At 38.7% G+C, this 24,610-nt stretch overlaps 1 protein-coding gene across 1 annotated transcript in view; it reads left to right on the top strand.

Moving 5' to 3' along the window:
* The first annotated feature begins 5,026 nt into the window (after positions 1–5,026).
* LOC129738016 (uncharacterized) overlaps positions 5,027–24,610 on the top strand; it is a 344,832-nt gene continuing 325,248 nt past the window's right edge. The window contains exon 1 of the mRNA XM_055729191.1: positions 5,027–5,311. Coding sequence (XP_055585166.1) covers positions 5,027–5,311 — 285 coding nt within the window. The remainder of the gene's footprint in view (positions 5,312–24,610) is intronic.

The following is a 24,610-nucleotide window of genomic DNA, read 5'->3' as shown; positions in this document are numbered from 1 at the left end:
TGCGATGCAACACAAAGTACGAAGAAAAAAAAAACACACCAACAGCTATTGTTGAACACGATCGCTTGATTGGCGAAACAAAAACGTCAGCAATTAAACAAAATGGTTAATTGCTGAACGAAACTAGAATCTCTTCGAGGGAGTTCTCTGGCAATTTCTGCTTATAAACATGTAAACGTACTTACGTTTTCGGTAAGCAAACCTTAAGCGAAACCAAACTTTTTATTTTCTGCTTTAATGGACCAGCAGTAAACTGCAAACAGCAACGGCAAGCGCTCAGCGGGACAACACAACTTTTGCACTGCGAAACCGATAACTTTTTCCGCAAAAATTAGCCCCCGTACACTACCGCGAAATTGTTAAACTATTCAAAAACCAATATTATAGTTTTTCTCGTCGCCACTTTTATATTTCTACACTATATGCGGGAGGTGATTATCGGGAGTAATAAAAGAGGTTGTATTCGCGTCAATGGCCAAACATAAACTGATTTATTGCACAGCATCGGCCAGCGATGCTGTGGTAAATAGGGTGACCATAACAGTAACTTTTATACTGTACTGAGTGATGTGATTGACATGTCACAAAAAGACTATTTGAGGAACATTTTTTAACTTTTATGCAAGCATTCGAGGAAATTTGGTACCAATTCCCTTTGTAACTTTTGTTCAGCAAAATTCGAAGTGCCGGTTAAAATGATGAAATAAGTCACTTTTAAATTAGAAAAAAAATCTTAAAATTTATTTACAATTTTTTATTCGATTCAATTCCTTTCTTTATCCTTAATTGAGAAAATTTGATTAATTCTAGTGTTGCTAACATTGTATGTTGCAACGTTTTATCTAATTTCTGTTATGTTTAAAATGTGTTAACATCGTTTTCCGAATGCCATTTTGTCTTTTGTCCTTTAGTAAAAGATTCAGTTTTTTGCGTTGAATTCGAGCACCTTGGCAAAAAATTTCGAACGTTAGTTATTTGTGGCTGTATAATGAATCAATTGTGAAAAACTGAACAGTTTGAAGGTTCTGTTGCGGAAAAAATTACAATTTTGTTGTGCACGGCCATTGGTACACTTGATTTTTGAATGTTTCTATCGCCACGCACGGAAAGTCTTCTAATATTTATCAGCAGTTAAAAGTAGAGAAGTTCTTCGGAAGTTCACAAAGGTTGCATAAGATTCACAGGCGAGCTTTCCAATCAACGTTTTCCATCATATAACCGGCTGAAAAAACACAATTTTTAGAAACAATATCAGAAGAAACGATCATCTAATGAAAATTGCTACAAAGTGTTGAAAATTTGAGGTTAGATAGCAATTCGGATCTGTTTAGTTTTAGTTGGTCAGTTTCTTCGTGGATTTTCAGAAAGCTCGCCGAATTTGTGATGATTTATCGAAATCGGGACCGAAAACATTGTTCCAATATATCTTCCGGCAAAATAATGCTTTGTAAAAATGGCGCCTACTAATTTTGCACCACACTAGTTTCACAAAACAATGGAAACAATTCGGTGTTTGATGTGTGAATCTAGAACATCCTTAAATGTAAACAACAACAAACAACTCTCCTCTAACGACTCGAGATCCGACCCCTCCTCGCATCGACTCGAGGTTTACCTCTCCTCTGCACGATTCAAGGCTCGATCTCACCTCTAACGACTTCAAATCTGACCTCTCCTCGTAATGACTCGAGGTGACCACTTGTACCCCTCCTCTTGTTGGTAAGGGGCCAGATCCCTCCTCTTACGACTCGAGACCCGACCCCTTGTCATAAAGACTCGGGGTTGACCAAACAAACCTCTCCGCCAAAAGGTTTGAGGCCTGACCTCTCCTCTAACGACTCGAGGGCCGACCTCTTATCTTCAGGGTTCTAGGTTTGCCACCTTGCCGTCGTGTGCCTGATCGAGAGCAGCTTATCCTAGATTCGCGCCTGTCACGGCACACGCGCGGGACTTAACGCAACGACTCGGATGATTCCCGACGAAGACGTCATCCTATTCCGACTCGAATGGCTCACCCGGCGTCGAGAGCCACTCTACCCGTGGGTATTCCTCGAACGTGAAATAACCCTTTCCCAACGATTTCCACTGCGAAGAAGGTCAAGTCTTATCCCCGCAGCCTCTGTCGTTAAGAACCGCCCTACTTGGATACTCTCCGAAGGTGGAGCATCCTACGCACGAACGCGGCGCATCCACGGCATCCGCTACACAGAAGGTGTTGCCTTATCTTTGTAGCTTCAAACCGTGGGGTCGGACGCACTCTACTCGACAGCCCCCCGTCGATAGGGTCAGTCTACTCCGACCGTTGTCCGGTCTTCTTTATCCCCCTTGGCTAGAAACCCTAGGATTTTTGGCCCGCGGATTTTTCTGCCCGTTGTGTGCCAGATCGAGAGCAGCTTGTCCTGGACTCGCGCCTGTCACGGCACACGTTCGGGACTTTGAACGCTACGACTCGGATGTTTCCCGACGGTGACGACATCCTACTCTGACTCGAAAGGCTTGCCGGGCATCGAGAGCCTCTCTAACCGTGGGTATTCCCCGACAGTGATTAACCCTCTTTCCTCGAGGTCCGCTACAAGGAAGGTAAAGTCTTATCCCCGCAGTTTCTCCCTTAGGAAGCGGCACTACTCGGATACCCCCCGACATTGGGGTATCCTACACACGTTCGCGGCGCACCCCTGACCTCCGCTACGCAGTAGATCCTTATCTTTGGTGCTTCGATCAAGGAATCGGACGCACACTACTCAGATGCTCCCCGTCAATGGAATCGTCCTACACCGTTCGCGGACTGCCGTTGGTTCCAGCTCAAGCAAAACCGAGATGGGCATGACACCCGCTACTACACAGCGGCTTCGGACGACATGGTCCGGTATCCGCTGATAACCCGCAGGTTCATCAGCCGCTGATGGCTGCTAAGTTGCTGCAGGTTACAGTTTCTTCCCAGGGCCTGTCTCCAGGCCGCAAGATCGATGTGGTCATACTTGCCAGGATCCTCCTTTTGTTACTTCGGATGGCCGAGGAGTTCGGCATCATTCGTGTGAGTGCGGCCGTGGCCATTGCCGCTCTCTTGCACACGTAATCGACATGGCTCGCAAAGCTGAGCCTGTCATCTATCATCAGCCCTGGGTACTTGATTGCGCGTTTGGACACGATATTGCACGGTCCAACGGCAATGGTACCTGTTTGGGGTGAGATAAGGTTGGTAATAAGCACCATCTCGGTTTTGTGGTGGGCTAGACGCAGGCACTTGGAGTGCATCCAGCTTTTCACTGCCTGGATAGCTACCGTGGCCAGTAGCTCAACCTCCGCTGTTGAGGAGCCTCTCGCCAAGAGAACTACATCATCCGCAAATCCTGGATATCTGACAGATCGACCATCCCACCTTTAGCCGCCCACACCTAAGTGCGGCGTTTGCTGCTGCAACCGGAAGTTAGACCAGCCCAATCTGCATACCAGGTCTGGGGGTGCCATTTCGCAGACGAACCGACATCTAGTCAGAGCGATTTTTAACCCGGATGGTCACCTCCTTACAGAGGGCACGTACCTCAGCCTTGTCGCCAAGGGCTTCGGCTGCCTTAGCCGTAAGGGTCCCGCTGGAGTTTCCCGCGCCACGCTTTAGTTCGAGGATCATCTCGCCGGTGCGGATCCGGGTTGGCAGATTGCCTAACCGGCGAACGCTTAAGGCCACTCCCGCCGAACGGATTCTGGCTCTCGCTTTTATCCGTTCCGTCCCTTTTTTGTTTATTCATATTTTTGCTCATTTTGAATCCCACGAGTAGCTAGGTAAAAAACGGTCCACTAGGCCAGTGACCTGCTTAGCACAGCAAGGACTAGGATACTGTGGGGTGTGTACCGGTGCCCCACAGGCAACCGTTAGAGACTGGCGTGACTTAACGGCCCGCCAGCCTTCCAGGTACATCGGCACGGTTAAGCTTCACACCTTCACAATTTTTCCATTGCCATGATCAATGTTCGATAGCGAGGGTCTTCATAGGGGGGAGGGGAGGGGGGTATAGTTCTCTCGGCCGTTCATCTGCATAAAGCAGACACGTTTCCACTCTGCACCACGGGAAGATGGAACTACTTCGCAGAGCAGTCTCAGGTCTAATGTCTCAGGTCTTTGGTCTCAGGTATCAGGTCCTTGGTCTCATGTATCACGTTCTTAGTCTCAGAGCTAAGATTTTCCCAACCTCAATAATATTCTAAGTGTTTTCCTTTGAAAAGGACTATTTTCTCTCAAAAACCGTGTTAATTTGCGAAATCCGATTAAAAAACCGTGTTAATTCCTGAAAACCTTGTAAAAAAGCCGTGTAAAAAAAACCGTGTAAAAAACCGCGTAACAAAAACCTTGGGGTACTTTTGAACTATTCTTTTTTTTTCTTTTCTTTCCGAGATAGAGAGGTTGCGCTCAGCTATATAAAGTGATTTTCCGATAATTTAGAAGAGGGCGTTTCCACTTGGGAAAACGTGATTCAATTATCCGATCCGATCCGACATTTTCCAACAAATACTATTTCCAGCTTTCCAAGATAAAAGCTGCGCGGGTTGAAAAGTTCATTGGAATGCGTCAGTTTGGAAAACGTTCGCTCTAGGAGGAACAGAATATACGAGTATTGATTGATTATACTTACACGGTTTCAAACTGGTTTATGTGTAATTGATTCAATTCATTACTATCTGCACGGAAAATTAAAAATAGCGAATGGGATGCTGAATCAAATAACTAGCAAGACAAGTCTAGACACTAAAGTTGATAACTTTTCTTTATTATACTGATGAACACTAGTTCCATTTAATTTACAGCTTCTAACGCGTTTACTATTGAGAATTTAATGCTAATTTTTGTCGATATGAATAAATTAATTGGAATCATTTCTACGTACCGATAAAATTAATCAAACGACTCAAAATTTCCAAGGGAGCCCGCTTTGATATTCAGTGAGATCTGTTTTAATCAGAATTAATTTCACTCTCTTCGACAGAAAAAGCTGAGCATCCGTGCTCGGGTAATAGAAATGTAACCAGCGATATGTCGGCGTTGCGTAAATCAGCTTCATTCCGTTCAAAAATTCCGGTACGCCGGGAACGGCATTCGCAAACGCCTACCGGAACCGGAACCGGAGACTGGGGAAGACGATGTGCTAGCCCTCAGCCGTCGACGTCGACCATCGCCAGTGGGTCGTTCACCGGGCTCAATGATGATGGCCCCCAGAAGCTGATGGAGCGCAAAATTCGACGACGCCCGTGGCGTTACTCATCATCATCAAGCTTCTCCAGCAGCGACGAAAGCCACGAATCGGAGCCCCCATTTCAGGTGAGTTTTAAGCCGAAATAATACCTACTACCCCCATGTAATCGAGCACAAAAAAATAAATAAGACAATACTTTGTGATATTTACTTGAAAATGATACTGAGCACGCTGAAATATGCTTTAAATGTTCAAAATCAAGCTATGGAAGCAACTAAATGACTTTAAGTTATAACAAATTATGTGTATTTATAGAAAACACCTTTCTTCAAAGAGTACACTCGTTTTTTGACTCAAAATGTTCATGAATTTCATGGTAAATTCGCGATTCGCTAAGATGGGGTATAATATAGCATGTTCATTAGACTGCCCCAAATTTGAATGGGAAATTAGAAACCTTCGAAAATTTATGCGCTGCAGGTTAAAATTGATCCTATGCATATCCTATTAGACTGAGTCGATTTGGGGTTATTTTTGAATTTCTCAAACCCTGGGGCCTAAAAAGCTTCGTTTTGGTCCAAAACTCATCCATGATTTTATGCAGAATTTTTAAGTAACGTTTACATGAGTAAACGTATCCTCACGGCCGGGTCTAGACGATTTTTGAAAACTTAGAAATTACTAAATTCAACTTTTCATTCATTCATTCACAGCATCAGTGTTTAAATCGTATCTAAGGATTTATCAGAAATTGATGTTTATTTTTAAATTCACTCTAAAAAATCATTTTGTAACGCAAAATCTAAAATACTTCAAAAAGAAATTTGAATTTTTTATTTATTTTAAAAATATCCGACAATTCTGGTCAGATTTAACTTTTCTCAAATTCTTTAATGGGCAAGCCAGGATATATCAAGAAAATTTGTAATAACGATAATCAAAATAGAAAGCTCTCTAGAACTAACTAGAAACTCTAGAGTGAAGATACAAGGATACATAATACATCTCATATGTTTTACTGAAACCATAAATTTTTGATGAGTTTTTAGCATTAAAATTACATTTAACATTACTTTAATAAACATACATTATTTAATAATTTATCCAACACCAGCTGATAAATTTGAAAATTCTATTATTAAATAAATTTAAAAAAAATAAATATTCGGCAAATCGGCCAATTCAGCCGAATACTTAGTTCAACTATTCGGTGAGCCGAATATTCGGCCTAACGGTTTTTTGGCGGTATTCGGCCGACCGAATATCGGTACTTCTCTAGTTTTTAGCCATTTGTTCTACACAGGCTTTCTCATAGAAAATGCCCGTTTTTTTAATCTACAAAAATTATCATAGAATGACTATAAAAAAACACTAAAACTATACCTATAAAAAGGAAAAAAGTTAAACTGTTAAATAAAACAACTCATTTGATTTCAAATGCTACCATTTATATTTATAGGCTTTCAAACGTGGAAAACAGTTTTCAGATATTCTTACTTCAGAATTAGTTAATGATGATTATCCGCAAAAATATCATGTTGATCAAAGTTTTCCCAGTTTACGGTACATATTTCTATACAAACTATAATTTTTTTTCTAGATTTTTATGAAAATTCTAAAAAAATTCGCAGTGGCTTAATAATACTGCATTATAGTTTCAAGATCAATTTGACCGGACTCAAAAAATTTGTTAAAATTGTGGAGCGTAAAAAAATAGATGCCAATTTCGTAAGATTCGTTTAAAAACTAAAAAAAATTGTCAATTTGAAACGAAAAGACTACGTGTTAGAAGACGCCAAAGTATTTGTCATGAATTCTAATCGGTTAACAAGTTTTGAGATACAATTGTTAGAAATTTCTGGCCCTTTACATTGCTTTTTTTATTATAAACCATGAATTTATATTTAAAAAAATCTACACAGTAAACGAAAATTACCGAGTTCGGTAATTTTTTTACCGAAATCCTAACATGTGTAAATCGGTAAACCGTTCGGTTATTTTTTCATGGCAGATATGTGACAGCTGTCAAATGTTACAGACCTTTTTCGGTAAAAAAAAATACCGTAACTCGGCTGATCATCTGTCAAATTATTGACAGTTGTCAACGTGATATCTCGTTATATTACCGAATAACCGGTATTGTTGAACCGAAATGTCTGCAATTATTACCGAGAGGCCGGTTATGTTTAACCAAAGCTAGTAAATATGTACCGAACAACCGGTAGATTTTACCGAAATACCTAAAATTATTACCGAAAAAACTGTAGTTACTTTCGAAATATCTATAAATTTTACCGAAAAACCGTAATTTTTTTTACCGAAAAACTGTAAAAGCTCGATAATATTTACCGAAAAACCGGTAACTTTTAGCGAAATATCGGTAGTTTTTACCGAAATTTCTGTAAATATTACCGAAATTGTAAAATTTTTGGTAATTTCTAACGAAATCCGTAATACATTCGGTAAATTCAGCATATGATGCAAAGCGCATAACGCGAGATGATTCGAGTTTTCAGAGGATACTTCAAGCAAGAAATTTCAATTCTAAGGAATCATATGGTCGTTAGAGACTCAGTCAAATCGATGTTTGTGCGTAAAGTGCAAGTGTCTTCTGGAAAAAATGTTTTAGCCCGTGTCCCCTCACGTTGAACGCCGTGCGATATTAATACACCGCTTTAGGCAAAAACATCGATTCGACCTTCTATGTCCCTCTGTGTTCCTCAGAATTGAGATTTTTTGCTTGAAGTGTCTTCGGGATACTCGAACCCTCTTGTGTTATGCGCTGTGCATCATAAGCTGAAATAATCGAACGTTTTACGGGTTTCAGTCAAAATTACCGAAAGTTTTGCAGTTTTCAGTTTACCTCATATAACTTTTTTGCTTATCCATATTCGACATAAAGTTCACTAACAGTCGTGAGAATTTGTGATCGTGCACTTTGGTATGGCCACAAATCTAAAGTCACCTCGGGGGAAGCTAAGCAAATCATTTTAATTAAATAATTAGCAGAATAGGGTAGTATAAATAAAATTTCACAAAATATTATTGAAAGCTTTAAAAATTGAAATAAATAAGTGAAATTCTTAGAAAAAGCTAGTACGAGTATGAGGAGAAATGGCACATTGATCACATCTATCAAAAAAAAAACACAACACTCTAGGAATTGTAATCAGCCGTCTAACAACACTACACTTACAACACACCCCTGAAGACGCCTGAACACGTCTAATACGCAATTTAGACGAGTTCTGGAAAAACCATGTCCAAGAGGAAAAACAAGGGACATTTCCTCTGCCACTTGGATCTGAACCCTGGAAGGAGGAACACCTACAAAATCTATCTGGTGTCAAGTTTTTATTATCTCCCAAAATCACGCGTCTCCGAAGTATCCTTGAGAGTTCGCGGGTGGTTCTTTAAGTGGTTCAAGTGTCGAACGGATTCAGGCTGAGGCTACGAAAAGTCAGTCATATCGGGCACTGCCAAAAGGAATCCAAGATCGGGACTGAAGCCGCGATATCGCCAACATATATCGGGCACAGTCACTGGCAAGACCACATGGTCGTGGTTTCTGGTTAAGGAGGAAGGCAATCGTTGAGCGGAAGGGTTTTCCCCAATATCCCTTGGCCAACTAGAACGGTTGTTACGGGCGGGAACTGCTCCCACGGCACAACTAAGGTAGAGCGGTTTCCAGGACTGGTACGGAAGACGATCCAAAGCACGATTCCCCGGATGGCCACGAGCGCTGTGGCTTGGCTAGAAGACGGATCCTAGAAGCGGAGCGAACATCGTTGGGCCCATACACGTTACACCACACACCGTAGGTTTCGTAAGTACCTCTGTATAAATTTGAGAGTAGGGAACTAAGGACAGTTAGGGAACTAGGGAAAGTGCCAAATTAACAGTTTCGACACTTAAATAAAATGATTTGCATTTGGCCAAAAACATTACAGTTCTCGTATTGTTCTTGCAAGCCCACCCTGAGTGATCTTAAAGGAGTCCTTGTGACTGAGCGGGCGTAACACAAGGGATTGTTACAAATTTTCAGAAGAGAAGAAAAGAAAATACATGATGAATTTATTGAAGATCTATTTATTTGAGAATTTATTTATTGCAAAGACTGCAATCAACCGTGTTGGTCTGTAAATGAAACAATGTTAAGAAACATTTATTACACATTATTAAAAATAATTCCAAAGAGCGTTCACTCACCTGAATGCTGCATTCATTTACCCCTTTCTTCTCCTGACTTTCCGGTACCGGTCCGTTAGTACTGTGATCCCAGAAAAAGCAGAAATGCAGCGGGATCAAGCTCGACTCAGTGGGGCACTTCTGCGACTCTCAGATGTCGCTTTTGCTGCAACTAAGACGGTTCCCGATGGAGCTGATTTTAGTAGTAATGGTACGACGATTTTATTGCTTCCAGGTCCAACTACCGCCCAGCGACAAAATTGCGTTTCCCGAAACAATACAATTTTCAATTTCACACAAACACTATGTTTACAACGGGTGAAGCAAAAGTTTTTAAAATGGCTCGCGGGCGCACACGACAAAATGAATCTTTTCTATTTCACTTTTCATTTTCTACATGGCGTTTATCAGAGTGAGACAGTTGCGCTTACAGCTGCCAGAAAAAGACACATCAAAATTTGACTTTTGTGCTGACAGCGACACTGATTTACAGTTTTCGGTGTTTTTTTTACCGAAAATTTTTCGCAAAGAGTTTTGTTTACATAAAAATAAACGAACATCGGCAAATCAAAACTCGATTTACCGAACTCGGTAAAAACAAGACGTCAGATTGGTGGATTACCGAAAATTTTCGAATTACAGAACTAGTTCTGTAAAATAAATTACCGAACTCGGTAATTTTCGTTTACTGTGTAGTATAATACACATCGGGAAATCATCAAATATAACCGGGAAAAACTTTGAAATTTCAAAACGAAAAATCGCTAGCAATCCTGAATTGAACAATTCGAGGCAGCGAAACCGAAAAACCAAACTAATGGCTCTCACACATCTCCTGTTAAACAAGCTTGAGGGAACCGAATACTAAAGGCATAGCAAAACAAGCCCGAGCCCAGACCGCCTTCATGGGGGGGCGGTCTACGACGAACCAGATCTTCACATTACGGCGAGAATTGCTTTTCCGGGAAGCTGACCAGACTGATCAAGGCGACGATGGATGGAACGCAGTGCTGTGTGTGGATTTCGGGTGAATTGTCGAGTTCATTAGGGCAGAAACACAGTGCACGCGAGCGAGCGAGCGAGCGAGCGATTCGCGCGAAGAATCGCGCCTCATTTGAACGCGTTGAAAACTGTGAGACCGTTCACAGTGCAAGCGACGCGATTCGTACTACTCGCGCGAAATACCATTTGGAAAATTATCCGTCGCAGCAGTCGCGTGAATACTTTGTTTTGGTTCACCCAAACTTCATATGAACCTGCACTGAGATTATTTATTGGCAGTTTTATTTGAAAATATATCGCGTTATTTTTAAATAATAAAAAAAACGATTTTCCTCGACTAACTTTTTAAATAAATTCGAAGCAGAGGTCAATTTCAATTATGACAAAGTTTTTCCAGCAAATACCTGTCGTTTGTCCAGTATATGTACGAAATGGTGACCAGCAAATTCTGAAGAGAAATTCGTATTATTCTGCGGCACGGTGAATTTGAATTTTTTTTTTGTTTCGATTATAGTCGTTTTACCATCTTTATGGCATTCGCGACTTTATCAACGTTACAGTTGGCGGATCGTTATTGAAAAACTTATCCGGTACAACTGTGTTCGATGTTTACTCTTGGGCTCGAACTCGCGGACATCGGCTCAGGAGACAACAGACTTGCCAACTGAGCTATATCACAAGGCCGTGTAGGTGAATTTGAAATGATGAATGGTATTTGTGCTGTAAAAAACACATTACTTCGGAGGAAAATTTAAACATTGTGAATTTATTTTTTTCGCCAAGCTGCATAAGATGCATATTCCATATACCGGCGCGCGTTTTTTTTCTCTAATTATTTGAAACCTTTGGAGATTCCGATGACCAATTGCGTGGTCATCAGGTCTCGCACGATCCAAATTTTTTTCATTCCATTTTCAATTGCTTGAATAATTTAAGAACGTTAAGTTTGATGCCAAAATAAATAAGATGGTTTATAAAAAATAATTTTCTTCGAAAAACAATACTCCTTTTCTTTAAGAACAAATAAAATAACTTCTCCTAGAGAAATTGATATATGGATATTGTTTTAAATTTTTAAAATAAGAGTAGATTAGCTGAAAAATATTTGGAGTACTAGCTGCAAAAATGGTTATTTATCATTTCCCTTCATCTTAAATTACTATTATCATTATTATACAGTTCAAAATATGTCGACTGGAAAAGAAACGCAGCTGCCAGATCAAAATCAGTTGCTTGGACTCACAATGAAAACTCCTAGAAAAATTTGTAGCATCCTAACATCTGTAACCAAAGAAAACACTCAACTGCTGAGCATAGAAAGTATACATATATCCAGACAAAAAGTAAATTTTACTTGTTCAATCTGTAACATGAGCAAGCATAACGATAAAATTAAATAATAAATATGACTCTAGAACAAATTTATCTTACATTAAAGTGCTTCTGAAATAAAATCTTTGGTGCTTATTCTGCGAGTCACGTGACGTGGATTTGTCGGGTCAACATGATTTGACGTCAGTGAAAGTCGCCGGCGCTGAAAACTCCGGTTTGTGGATTCGGCAATAAAAATAATTGAATGGTTTTATGACGCTGTTAAAAATTTTAATTGAATGTCACATACGAATTATTTCATAATGATTTAAACAAAAAATAACCTCTAAAAATTATTCTTTCAATTCCCTATAAATTGATTTACATAAATATTATTTTCTTTCCTATCCATAAAGTTTTTTCTCAGTGTAAATCGCATCCCGTTCGTCGCGTGCACTGTGAACGATCCTGAAAAATGTTCGCGCGAAATTCATTTCAGGTTCATTCAAAAATCGCTCGCTCGCTCGCTCGCGTGCACTGTGTTTCTGCCCTTAGAATCGCGCAGGGGGCTTCGACAAGTGATGATCTATCCTGCATGATGTTCAACGTGGCGCTAAAAGGTGTTATTCGACGAACGGTGGGCGAATGCGGGGCACGATTTCCAACAGATCCAGTCAACTTATCTGCTTTGCTCTGCATTGATATAGTCGGCAGATCATCTGCGGCGGTTGAGAGATCTACCGCAAACTGAAACGCGAAGCAGGAAGGATTGGGTTGATGATTAATACGTCCAAGACGAAGTGCATGCTGGCCTGTGGATCCGAGACCGACTGAACCCGCTTGTCGAGTAATAGTAATAACAAGGTGGAGATAGTCGAAGACTTTGTCTATTTCGGCTCACTGGTGATCGCAGACAATGACACCAGCCGTGAGATCCGACGGCGAATGATCACCAGAGTTCGTGCTTACGATGCAACTGCGATCGAGAAGACTTAGTCCTCGCACTAAGTTCTCTACGGGCACGAGACATGGATATTGCTCGAGGAGGACCTGCGTGTCGTGACGGCACTTGCTCCAATCGAAGAGCAAAGCGATTTGCGTGCGTCCTTATTTAGAATTTAGATTTAGAATCAAGCACAAGTATTTGTCGATCTATCTTCGAAACGTGAGAGATCTAGCGTTTTTCTGACGTTTACCTTTCTCTCTCAAGTTTTAGCGGTCTTTTTTCTATCGTTTTTACACGCTCAACAGAGACATTGATATTTAACAATATTTTAAACCATGACACACATAAATCTAAGGAATTATCAGTAGCAGTGATGGTAAATTTCGCCCATCACGCTTGACCCGACTAGTTTTGTTTCATCAAACGACTGGCACTGTTCTCAATTGACGGAGCCTCACTACTCGTATGACGGATAAAGCACGACAACAATCAACATTTCTCCATCATCGACTGGCGAAGCTCCTACACAAGGTCAAAATTTCTCCTGAGAGTGACTGGCAAATCTCTTCACACTTCGATCGGCTGCTGACGGCAGGTACAACTAATTGAACGACTTGCTGGCAGAGAGCAACAATAGCAATAAAAAACTGAAAACGAGCTTGCTGGCAGGAGCAACAATAATAATAAATTCTTTTCTTTTTCGTCTTCGGTCGTCTTCGGCTTGCTGGCAGGAGCAACAATAATAATAAATGCGTTTCTTTTTCGTCACCGGTCGTTTGAATGCGATTGCTTGACTAGGTCATTCTTTTAGCTTCAAGTGACTGGGGAATGAATGACTGGCAAACGAAGTGACTGGTCGTTAAGGAACAGTCAATTGAGTTTGACGGACCAAGAGGCTTCACAGTCACAGCTTCACGCCTCATGACGATGACTTTTGCCAAGCCTGATCAGTAGTGTCCATTTCATAATGATTATAATTGCTTTCCTATCGATACTATACTCTACTCTGCGTACACTCGGAGTGAACCATGAGCTCACGCGACTCTACGGCGAACCCAGTATCTAGAAAGTGGTGAAGGCTGGCCGGATACGCTGGGCCATCCTTGAATCTCCAAAACAGGAGCAGCTGGGGGAAATTGATTTAACATTAAGATCGAGCATTTTAAATGAGAAATAGCATTTTGTAGAATATTCCATTGCATGAAAGTTTAATCCTAGATCCATAAAGCTTCGGTTTCCTCATTCAAACTTCACGAGTAACAAAAGTTTTGGCCTTTTATTGTTTTCCTTGAAACCCGCACTTAATATCAACAGGAAACGATTAACTTTGATTAATCTTCAGCCGTCAAGTTCAATAAAAGTAAAAGTCATAGTCTAAGAAAATGATTATCCATCTGAACGCAAACGACCACATAAGTTTATTGCCTCGGCACATTGCTGGCCCGAACTTTCCCCAGATGTAGGCAAACGAGACGACAAAAAAAAGGCGCCTGGTGGATCATAATTTATACCCCCAAAATCAAAAGGAATCGACAATAAAACCAAACTTCCACACGCGTGTCACCCTCCTCGATGGCAATTTATTCCAGTTACTTCCATATTGATTGTGTTCTTCCGGTTTTTCGGGCCACCCGGAAAGCACCTCGTGACATTTCCCATCTCGGATCCCATTTGAGGAAACTCGGAAGAGAGCCCGGAATGAGTCCCCGGATAGGAATCGGTAAACCCATCCTCGCCACTTTTCCTGGGAATCTTGCTCCTATTTCAACAGTTCCTGAATGGCGGCAACCCGCAACCCGATGCGATGGGTTGATTTATGGCAAGTCGATAATTTATGATGTTGACAGCAGTTCCAGCAGCAGCCTCCAGATTCGAGCATCCGAAGGCATTTTCCAATCCATAATTTGATGATTTTTTTTTTCGTTTCATTTCTGAACCCGGGCCAGATGTTATGGAATCTGTAGGAAAAAAGATGAATGTTACCCTTTCTGAGGGGAACAACATGGTAGCACAAGTACGATTAAATGACTTGGTTCCAGAGTTAAATTAAAAAAAATTCCGATTTTCAAAAATAAAAGTTATATTTTCCCATACAAACTTAAAAGTTTAAATTTACTCATGTAAACGTTACTTTTATTCTGCGAAAAATCATGAATAAGTTTCGAACCAGAACGATTTTTTTATAGACCTCAGGGTTTGAAAAATTCGAAAATTACCTCAAATCGACTCAGTATACTGGGCTATGGAAAGAAATCCAAGAAATAGTCAATGGACCTTTTATCTATCGATTTTTTGCCTTTCTTTCGGAAAGGTATAGTTATCGGTCGATTTGGGAGATCATTAATTATGGGTCTTAGATATACCTTTATAGGTACCTATCGAATCAGCTCGACGAGTTCAGACGATGTCAGTGTATATGTGTATATTAGTGTGATTTTTTGTAAAAAAATTTGTATCTTAAAAAAATGTTTTTTTTTCCTCTTCCATGTATAAAAAGAAGAAAAAAAAACAAAATAGTTTGTCATAGTAATTATCATCAAACCATCACTCCAAAAAACGTATCCATTTGGCTTGCCAGCAATGTCCAACAATCACTAATCAAGATGATCGAAAACATGGCGCGATAAACGCTGGGTACGTTTTCACCCCTTGTAATACCCCATAAGGAAAACAAAGGGCGCCTCTGATCAAATGACAAACATGATTTTCTTGACAAATGCATGTCAGTCAAACAAAGATGTCTAAATTTTAATTTTAACCAGTGAAAGTGTTATTTACATTTGTGTATGCCAGTCTACCCCTAGGAAGAACCGGAACCAAAAATTAATTCTGGGATTGAAACCCAAAATTAAAGAAATCGATTTTTTTTTCCGGGAATTTAACAGCATGCTGTCATTCATCCCTACAAAGAAATCGAATGACTCAAGCCTAAGGACTAGACCCTCACATCGCATATTTCTATAGCGATGGTAAGTCCCATCCTTCGCCCAACGATAGATTCTCAATCACAGATTGCTCTGAGAAGGGGAAAACGACACGGGAACGCGGACGATGTATGCACGCACACCATCTCATCTTCTCACGTACCGTTCATGCTCAGGAAGCTTTTTCTAAGCACGAACGACAGGAGAGAATTTCGCCCGTAGAAGCAAATTGATTCCAATAGGACAAATGCTACTGAATCCTCTCGAGCTTTAAGCTCTCGGGCTCATGCTTCCGAAAATCAATCATTTTCACTGAGCCATGCTTGACTACATTCAGAGCCAAAAAATCAAAGCAGTCAAATTTTCCTTCTTCAACCAAATCATACAAACAATCATGCATGACAACGACGCTTCTGTATTTGAAACACTTTTGCGTTACATGATGAGGTAAAAAAGGACGCAGACTATCAGCAACGAACGTCTCGATGCTGATTTCCTTCACCTAACGACTTTCAACCTTTAGGATCATAACTGATATGTATCAGTTCTGAGCGATCTATGTACACACAAAGTTTCTGAGGCCGAAAATTAGCAAAATTTTGCTCAAATTTGACCAGCTAAAAACTTAGCAATCAATTTAGCAATATTTTTTTACTAAATTTTCAGCAAAATCGTTGAAAGTGTCCGGACTAAATTCTTTTACTAATTTCATAGCAAAAAATCATTGTTTGCTAAAATTTAGCTAAATTTTTTTTTTCTAGTGCTTGCTAAAATATGAGTAAAATAAAAAAATATTTATTTTTCATGGGAGATTTTCAGATATAAAAAAATGAGACTTGATTTTTTATCTTCTTTTTTTCATTTTTATTCACATTTTTCTGCGGGTTTCGAAAAGTGTCTTCCAGGCTTTTATCATAACCATGATGTTCGAAATATCTTCACCACTTAAATCTGAAAAACAGAAATAATTAAGTTTAGTGCATTTTTTTATTTTATGTTTCGAAGAAAACAGCTTTTTATTGCTACCCGATAGCAACCATTTTCCTTATTTTGATTTTTTAATAGAAAGTAAGATTGTATTAAAAAAAATGCAGCCACTCCGAAATATTATTTTGCATTTCTAATTCTAAATCGATTTGAATTAGAAATGCAAAATAATATTTCGGAGTGCTTAAATGCTTAAACTAAATTTAATTTATCTAAAAGATATTAATTGATATGCATGTTTCATTGTAGATTAACTGTAAAATGAAGTTATATGTGATTTAAGGTGCAAAATTCTTATTTCAAATGATTTTTTAGACAGCCTATTTTTTTGTTAGCTGATAGCAACAATTTTCCTTATTTAGGTTTTTTCTATATCAAAAATAATAATTAAAATAAAATAATGCAGCCACTTCGAAATATTATTTTGCATTTCTTATTTTATTTGATGAAGGTATGTTAAATTGGAGGAATACCAAAATCGTTTCACGACTTCACTTACCCCACTAAATCACCTGGAAGAGATTATGTCAATCCCACTCATAACAGCAATCCGGTGCTTCCCATTACGACGTTGGAGGTTTAATTATAAATTGTTGGAAAGAAAGTGCAGATTTCCTGCTTTTTTTCCATCACCGTACTGAAACCGTACATTTTAACCGATTGGTGAACCCATCGCAATCAGATGAGCTGCTGCTTTCCAAAAAAAATATTTTTAATGTTATGATCACAAGACAAAATCAATTTTTTTTTAATTCACTTACCAGGAAAATCAATAGAATATTTTTCGCTCCGCATTGGTCATGTTTGATTTCTCCGCGTCGTTTCTTTTGGCTCAGCGCTGCTGGTTGGTCTGGTAGTTTAACAACTTGAAGATGCAGGAATCAGTGCAAACATTCGCCCCAAACAATTGGTTTTCTCCCAGGAACAATCCGAACACACCGTTACCCAAGTTTTGAATGGAATCGGAATAATAATTTTCCCGCATCCACGTACATCTTGGTGATGGGCCGGGAGATGGATTTGGATCGATAATTACCAGCGAAATCTGCTTAGCATTTCGGGGAATCGAACTTTTAATGCCTTGACGGTAGTTTCTAGAAAACAAAATTTGATGTTGTTATCACATGACGAAATTTCGCTTTTGTTCAAACTGCACTTACCGGCAAAAAATCACAAGAAATTGTACCAATTTGCCTCTTGCCATACATAATCCCTCCTTGTCGTTCATCTTCAGATTGGTCGGTATTGGCCTGGGAATCGGAAAACTCAAATGCAGTTCCGGTAGAAAAAGGTAAAAAGGTGCTCCTCACGAACATTTATTGTTGTCCTCCCGGTAGCCAACAGACCATTTCAGTTTTAATGTCACTATCAACAACTGGTGGTAAACGGAACGCACCGGAACCGGAAACAATTACGACTGCACAGATTCGAAGAAATCGGAATGGAAAACAAAACTATTTCCTCGCACCAAAATCGCGACCGATAGAAATGTTGAGGGAAAAACAAAACAACAAACGACCGCGGTTTGTACCCAGAATAATTGTTTGAGTCCATGCTACTGTAAATGCTAGAGTTAGTAGCAAATGGGGGTTTTTTACTCAAATTTAGCTAAAGTCATGACAATGTGGGAAAGTGCTAACTGAAGAGTGAAAATAAATTTTTGCTAACAGAAAGTAATGGTATATTTTTGCTAAGTTTAGTCTCGAAAGTTTTGTGTGTAGGCTATCAGATGATTTTTTATTTTTTGTTTTGCCTAGAAGGACAAAATCATGACTAGGTAACCGCAATGAACCAGCATGTGCTACTGCTTTTTTGAACATGTGGTCCTGGTATTTATTCTGATTTTTCCTTTTGAAACATTAATGATCGTCTATCAATAACGAGCATTATCAACAATGATGCGAGGATAGACGTTCGGGAATGATTTAGGGAGCGACGTTCAAAATGTATCACCAAGTATGTCGATCACCGTCGATTAGCCACGTGACGAATAGCAACGGTAGCCTCCGGTGGGGCATGGTATATCTTCTTGTATCAAGTTAGTGTTGATTTTCGACATATATTCAATGGGTACTTTTACCACGTGCGTATCACAGCACTCGGAGGTAGCATCATTCTAGCTAGAAACCATTCCTGATTGCTTTTCTTGAGCGATTTTCCGACCACTGCTCGGGCTGGTTTTTTTTATTCCTTTTTCTCTTACTCTCTCCAGATCTAACGTTGCGCGATGAAAACTTTTCGTTCGCATCGAAAAACCTGTGCAATAGAGTATTTCCTGAGACAGATTGTGGTAGGGTAACTTTTTGTTTTTGTTTTGAAAAATGTAAACACCAACTAGTCGCCATTTTGATCTTTGATGATAAGCACTGTTCAATGCTTCCTTTCAAAAACTTCTATAATTAAAAGCATTGACATACCTTCAAGTCTTATCTTGTTATGAATCTACAATCTATATATATAAAAATGAATTTCTGTCTGTCTGTCTGTCTGTCTGTCTGTCTGTCTGTCTGTCTGTCTGTCTGTCTGTCTGTTCCCTATAGACTCAAAAACTACTGAACCGATTTGCATGAAATTTGGCATATGAGGGTATTGGAGACCAGGGAAGGTTCCTATAATAGTTTGGGACCCCTCGCTATTCCTGGAAGGGAGGAGGGGGTCTTTCATTTAAAAGTTATAAGTCTTCGTAACTCGAGAACTGATTAAGCAAATCATACCAAACTTGGCATGGTGGGTACTTGGGGACGAGGAATGTTTCTAAAAATATTTGGTACCCCTCCCTTTTTTCAGTGGGGAGATAGGAAGGGGGGAGGGGGTCTACCTTACAATTTTTTACAGAACTGGAGAACTAATCAAGCTAATGGAACCAAATTTGACATGGGAGGGTAGTGGAATACGAGAAAAGGTTCTATGATTATTTCAGACCCCTCCTTCCTTTCAGTGAAGAAACAGGAAGGAAGGGGGGGGGGGACCTTTTACCCTTTTTTAATGCATAAATTGAAAACTATTCGAACAAATGAAATCAAATTTGGCTTGGAAGGGTATTTGGATACGATAAATAGTTCCATGAATATTTGGTACCCCTCTCTCCTTCCAGTGGGGAGATAGAAAGTGGGGAGGGGGCTTACCTTACAATTTTTTACATAATTAGAGAACTAATCAAGCTAATGAAACCAAATTTGGCATGGGAGGGTAGTGAAATACGAGAAATAGTTCTATAATTATTTCAGACCCCTCCCTTTTTCTATTGGAGATACAGGAAAGAGGGGGGGGGGGGCTTTAACCCCTTATTTATTTCATTACTTGAAAACTATTCAAGCAAATTAAACCTTATTTGGATTGGAAGGATATTCGGGTACGATAAGTAGTTCTATGAATATTTGGTACCCCTCTCTCCTACCAGTGAGGAGAAAGAAGGGGGGAGGAAGGGGGATCCTTTACAATTTTAAGCATAACTGGAAAAATAAACGAGCGAATGGAACAAAATTTGGCGTGGGAAAGTATTTCATTACGAGAAATGATTCAATGATGTTTTGAGAACCCTCCCTTCTTCAAGTCGGAAAATCTTAAGGGAGGAGTGTGCTCACATACAATTTTTTACATCACTCGGGAACTTACCCAGAAAATAGAACGAAATTTGGGCACCAGGAATGTTTCTGTGAATATTTGGTACTACTGCCTACTTCCAGTTGCGTGATAGGAAGGAGAGAGGGGGGCTCCTTTACAATTTTTCGTATAACTCAAGAACCAATCAAGCAAATGGAAGCCATTTTGGCTTGGAAAAGTATTTGGATACGTAACATAGTTATTTGCTTATTTGAGACTTTTTTCTCCTGCAATTGGGGATACAGTTAGGGAAGACGGGAGGTCACATACCATTATTTTGCATAAACCAAGAACTTATATAACAAATGGAATCAAATATGACATGGGATCAATCATACAATCGAGCAAATGGAACAGAATTGGGCATGGGAGTGTATTTGAATATACGGAATGTGTGATCTTGACTTCCTCCTACCAGGTAGGGGGTAGGTAGGAAGAGGGGCTCCGATACAAATTTTATAGCATAACTTAACAACTAATAACGTAAACGAAATAAAATTTGCAGGGGAGGGTATTCAAGCACAAGAAATGTTTTTACGGTGGTTCAGCACCCCTTCCTCCATTCAGTGGAACGATAAAAAGTGGGAAGAAGGTCACTCATACAATTTTTTTTTAATATTTTTATAACTTATCGACAAAATGGAACAAAAAATTATGAAGGGAGAGATATAAAGTGAGGAGAGGGTCAACCATTTTTTGAATAACTCAAAAAATTATTCGAAATGGAGCCATATATGACATGCGATCGTATTCGTATACAAGAAGTGTTTTTCTGATGTTAAGAGACCTGCCTTCCTTCCATTACCTAGGAAAAAGAAATGGGGGAAAGGTCTCTCAGGTAAAATTAGTGTCCCGTGACATTATTTTGTTACAAAAAATGTTTCTAGGATAGTTTGATACCCTCTACAAATTTAAAAAGGGACAGCGGAGATTCCATATATAAAAATTTTGTTGACATAAGTTATAAACTTATGAGGCAAAGAAATCCAGAGTCATAGAAAGGAATAAAACACTGATTAAAAAAGTTAATTAAGATTTCAAAAATTAAAAAAGTTTCATTTCATTTTGAAAAAACATTCAAATGATTTTGAAATTGAATTTAGAATGTTGTGCAAATAAATGAAAAGTTATATAACTAGGTACCACAAATTTAAATAATTTTTGGAAGGTGTAGCAAAGCACACCGGGTCAACTAGTTAATTAAATAAGGAATTTATATTCTCCTCACCAAGGTGCTCTTGCAAAACCACTACAATTGCATGGCCAATTTTATTTCGTTACAATCTGGTCATTGAACATGCGTAATGTTGTTGTTTTGTTTACCCCTACCACGACATGCCGAGAAAATGTAAACATGAGAAATCAGCTGTTCGTCTGGCAAGTGGGGAAATGCCTTATTGTTGCGTTGTTGTTGTTGGGGTTGGTGTCTAGCAAAAACGATGACGGCTTGGTGGAAGTCAACCCGAACTTTCACTTGCTGAGACCAATGGAAAATAACAACCAAACAGTAGCGCCACCAATCCCTCCATAGTAGAGTTTGAAGCATTTGGGATTTTTTTTGCATATAAAGATAAAAAGCTAATAATCATAATTGACAAAGCTGAAGAAACAGCAAAAAAAACTCCGAATTAACCATTAAGCCAGGCTGACCAAATACAAAAATGACAAAATCGACAAAATTGAAAAAAATGGACAAAATAGAAAAATTTGAGAAAATTGAAGAAGTTGACAAAATTGACATAATTCAATGATTTGACAAAAATGACAAAATTGACAAAACATTGACCAAAATGACGATGACAAAATCGACAAAACTCACTGCATAGACAAAATTGCCAAAACTGACCAAATTGACAAAATTGACAAGATTGATAAAACTGACAAAATTAACAAAATTGACAAAATTGACAAAATCGACAAAATCGACAAAATTGACAAAATCGAAAAAAATTGACAAATTCGACAAAATTCACAAAATTGACAGAAAGGACAAAATTGACAAAATTGACAAGATTGACAAAATTGACAAAATTGACAAACTTCACAAAATTGAAGAAAATTGACAAAAATGGTAAAATTGACAATGACAAAATTAAGAAAATTCACTAAATTGACAATACTGACAAGAATCACAAATTTGACAAAATTAACAAAAATGACAAAATTGACAAGGTTGACAAAATCATAAAAATTGACAAAATTGACAAAATCGAGAAAACTGACAAAATTGACTGAACTGACAATGTTGACAGAACCATGAAAATCAATAAAATTGACTTTATTGACAAAATTGAAAAAAAAATGACAAAATTGACAAATTTGAAAAATTTGACAAAGTTGACGGTGAATAAATCGACAAAATTCACTTAATTGACAAAACTGACGAAATTGACAAAATTGACAAAATTGACAAGATCGATAAAACTGACAAAATTGACTGAACTGACAATGTTGACAAAATCATGAAAATCGATAAAATTGACATTATTGACAAAATTGAAAAAAATTACAAAATTGACGAAATTGAAAAATTTGACAAAATTGACGAAAGTGACAAAGTTGACAAAACAGACAAAAATGGGCAAAATTGACAAAAGTAAAAATATTGCGATCTAAAAATTTTAAATATTTTTAATTTTCAAAATTAATTGTACTGATTTTTTACGTTTCGGTATCGTATTTTACTCTAGCAATTGAAATTTCATCCAATAATTTTATCTATGCATTTGTTTCCATTACTCGAGAGGTTATTTGAAATACATGGTCAGGCATCTTTTCCCAAAATTTTATTCCTAATTTTTATACACCTTCCATTATTAAGATATCATATGCTGTAACTCCAAAAGGATTAAATTGAGTTAGGTTATAATGTCATAGAAACGGAATCATACAAGATATTCCAGAATCTAGCCATTCAAAAATCTCCAATTAGTTGCAAATAATGTTATTGATATGAAAATTATGATAATATAAAAATACTTTTATCCTACTAAAAACTTTAAATCTTTATCCTAAATTGTTTTTAGATTTACTGCGTATGAAATTCATTAATAATAATTCATAATCCATTTTGTGCCATATGTACCCAAATATAATTTACAGGCTGTAAGAAAGGCTACAATCCACTGTCAAGTGTATTAAATCGGGTTTTCATTTTGACAAAGGTTAAAGTACACGGGATTATCATTTGCTTTATAAAGAATCAAATTAAAAAATTAATATGTTTCGTGCTTATTTCTGAAACATAATTATTCAGAATTCTGTACAAACTGAAAAGGTTGCTAATTTTTCCTAATAAGCTATGATGAAAACCAGGAAATCGGATCAAGTCTCCCCATTTTCCCCTATACTTTTCACACAAGAAACGATAGAAAAGTAAACTTAAATTCAATTATATAAATGTTAACATAAATTGATCTATTCTAGAAAGAATTATGGAATTATGAACTACTTAGAAATGACTTGTCGAACGCTTACTCCTTTACGTTATTAATAAAAAAATGGGAAGAACATAAACGAAATTCATTTTGGACTGGTGCAACTGATATAAAATTGGTACGGAAATTTTACGTTTTTTTCTGGTTTTTGGAAGCTGGTTCAATTGTGATTTGAAACTCGAAAGAATAAATCTGAACTTGATGGGCTGAATGTACCAACTTTTCAATGAATTTCAAATGTCGCCTAGGCGCGTTAAACACTACAGAGAATAAAAACAAAATTCGATTTACTTATTCAAATTGTGACATAATCATGATTCCACTAAACAGCAGCACCACAACCAACCGGAAATAGGACAAAATTACATATTTATGCAGCACGGACGAGGTGACTATTGGAATTGCAGCAATGACAACGAGATTTCCTGGGAAAAATGACACCGTCCCAAATAACTTTGTGCGGTAGAGCACCCAACATCCAATCTGTTACCATACCATATTCACCGTTTTCCCACCCAGCTAAATTCACCGGAAAGCTCCTGCCGAAAAGTTTCATGTAATTGTTCACGTCGCTCGCCAGAACTTCCGGTTCGTTCTTGTTCAAAACCAAAACGATTGTTCTTTGGCTGACAACGGGGTGTGGAAAGGGCAGAAGTGGTTAAAAGAGTGTTGTTTTCAACTTCCTCTGCAAAAACGAATGTTCCTTTGGCATGAACCAGGATGAATATGGAAGGGGATTCGAAGAGATAATATTTTCCCGCTTTTCTCGTTTGCTGGCTGACTGCCCGGAATCCGGTCGTTGGTGGTTCCACGGCAGGCTTTCCGGAATCCGTTCGTTGATGATATCGCAGCAGCCTCTTCCGGGAGCACGCGCGACCCGAGACTGATCCCAAACACAATTAAGCCAAGATAAATTGATTCCGGCATACTGATTAAGTGAGGGAAAAGTTGCTGCCCCGGGTCCCAGGACTGGGGCATTTTATTTTCTGGGGCTTCGGAGCAAAAGGCGGCAACAATACCTTCAGC

This window comes from Uranotaenia lowii, chromosome 1 (genome assembly GCF_029784155.1).
Source record: "Uranotaenia lowii strain MFRU-FL chromosome 1, ASM2978415v1, whole genome shotgun sequence".
Classification (NCBI taxonomy): Eukaryota; Metazoa; Arthropoda; class Insecta; order Diptera; family Culicidae; genus Uranotaenia; species Uranotaenia lowii.
The sequence above is the reverse complement of the archived record's forward strand: the minus strand, read 5'-3'. Positions and strand labels throughout refer to the sequence as shown.